Source organism: Aedes aegypti, chromosome 3, assembly GCF_002204515.2.
Source record: "Aedes aegypti strain LVP_AGWG chromosome 3, AaegL5.0 Primary Assembly, whole genome shotgun sequence".
NCBI classification, from domain to species: domain Eukaryota; kingdom Metazoa; phylum Arthropoda; class Insecta; order Diptera; family Culicidae; genus Aedes; species Aedes aegypti.
In genome coordinates, this window is record NC_035109.1 from 184,614,010 (window position 1) to 184,616,481 (window position 2,472).

Here is a 2,472-nt window from a genome sequence, read left to right on the forward strand (position 1 = left end):
ATATATTCGAACCATTACTGAAAGAAAAAGTTTTAATTAATTAGCTATAAAGAACATATAATTTCACGCTATCACTATTCCACAGCACTACGCGAACGACGCAACTGACACGATTACTCCTGACCGCATCATTCGCCCCCGTAGGAGCAAGCATCGCGGTCAAAGGATCACACACTACTCATAGTTGTTTAAGTAGTTTTCAATTCCATACAAATTGTACTTACTTGATACTTGATGGACTTCAATCCACTACGTTGAATCTATGCCGAATGGTTAATTCTTTTTCACTGGACTCAGTCCTCAGCCAATTGCTTCCAGTCGTCCTAAACGTTAAGTGCCCTTAAGTCTTCCTCAACTGCAAAAAGCCATCGTATGTGTGGCTTATCACGAAGCCGACGGCGTCTTTTGGGTTCTCTTCTGAACATTATTTTCACTTGTCGTTCTTCTAACACACGTACCACGTGACCAGCCCAACGCAGGCTGTCGTATTTCATGAGCTTGACAATATCCACTACTTTATATACCTGGTAGAAATCATCATTAATGCGGCGCCGCAAGATGCCATTTGTTTGTTTAACGCCGAGTAATGTTCACAGCACTTTACGCTCAACAAATCCAAACGCTTTCCGGGCGACCAATGGCGTAGCTAGGATTTTTCCTGGATTGGCCCTAGACTTCCCATAAAAGCATAAACGTCCCATATTCCGAACAGACACCTTTTTTCATCACAACATTCGTTCGTAAAAGTTGCAATCTGTCTCATATTCCGAACACCTTGATTCAAATTACGAACAGCATGAATAAGTCGTATTTAAATAAATAATTCTGCAAATAAATTGATCTGAGCTAGTTTTACTAACCTGAACTAGAGAATCTTTACAACTCCCAAAGTATAAAATATTTTTAAAGGCTTCAAAATTGAATTGCAATTAACTGTCATTTCCTGTTAATCCGTATAGGCCTGAGTGAAAGAAAAATAATTAAAACTCTCACCGCTCTGCGAGTCTTTAACGGATTTAAATTATTTCTTGTCAGTATACTGGCACACAAATCTAGTTTCCAAAAAAGGCCAAAGGATCTCGGGAATGTTCCTGTGGTGGTTCAGGTGGGTTACTGCGTCAGGTCGGCTGAAAAAATGTTTTTCGTCATTGGAAATAGCTCTCAACTAGCCTGTGTGTACTCAGCGCTCATCCTCGTCGACGATGTCGCTGTGACCGATGAGAGAATCTCGACCATCTTGAAGGCCGCCAACGTTGACATCGAGCCCTACTGGCCCGCTCTGTTCGTCAAGGCCCTCGAAGGCATCAACGTCAAGGATCTGATCACCAACATTGGATCCGGAGTTGGAACCGGAGGTGGTGCCGCCCCGGCTGCTGTTGTCCCGGCCCCCTCAAAAAGAAGGAAGAAGAACCCTAGGAGTCCGATAACGATATGGGATTCCGTCTGTTCGGTTATATTTGTTCCCATCGGAATGCGGCAGTGGGGAATCGCAGGTTGATATTGATAGCCTGTTATTTCCTCCAACGGTGGCATTTTCATTCGTACAGTTTTAATGTACAAGTGTACAAATAATAAGATCGGGCCAAAATTATAGATATCGAGTTATATTTTTATCACCGCTGAATTTTTATGCCAATTATCGACATTGTCCCTAGCAGAACCATTTTATCTGATTTTTAGATTTTGCGAGCTGCTTCTGTTCATAGCCTCTGCGTTATGGACACAACATTATGTCTAACATTATCAGCATCATTTTTGTTGGAGGGATTTATAAAAACCAAATGGGGTCCTTCAACAAAGTTAGCATATAAGTTTCTTCTGCATTAGTCTCCCAACTCCAGATATGTATTCATATTTAAATGTGGCAACTATCCCATTTCAACACCAGCGTGAGATATTTCGTCATCCGGATACCTAAAATATAAAAAATAGACATAAAGTTGAAATAGTGGAATAGTAGTTTACGGAACAAGTTGTAGAATGATGATTTTTACAGCACGAGTCGTTAATTTATCCTACGAGGCTTGCCGAGTAGGATAATTACGACGAGTGCTGTAAAAATCGAGTTCTGCAACGTGTTACGTACAATATTTTTTGCTATTTCGTAGGAGACCACTTGAGGGTATCAGAAATTATATCGGAATGCATTCACCATTATTTTACAATTTCTGAGAAATTGTTGTGTTATGATTCATTACGCAACTCAAAACAGTTGCGTAATGAGAAAGCGTTGCGTAATGAATCATTACAGCACTGGATTCAGTTAGGTAATGACTATTCCCGCACTGCATACTTCAGTGCAGGAAAGTAGGCCGTTTCATGACAGATTGGCGTGATGAAAAACAGCCTATTACGATGAGAAATTGCAAAAAATTCTATTACGGAACAATTCATAACAAACGTGGTGAAAATTTTTGACAATTAAATCAACAAAGTCAGATCATCGCCTGCTAAGGCGTAGCTATAAAATAA

The 2,472-nt window shown here is 40.3% G+C and overlaps 1 protein-coding gene across 1 annotated transcript; it reads left to right on the forward strand.

Annotated features, from left to right (window-relative positions):
• Window positions 1–1,135: 1,135 nt before the first annotated feature.
• On the forward strand, window positions 1,136–1,883 carry LOC110678133 (60S acidic ribosomal protein P1-like). Its single transcript, XM_021850740.1, has one exon. The coding sequence runs from the start codon at window positions 1,136–1,138 to the stop codon at window positions 1,496–1,498; it is 363 nt and encodes a 120-aa protein (XP_021706432.1). The 3' UTR covers window positions 1,499–1,883.
• Window positions 1,884–2,472: the final 589 nt, after the last annotated feature.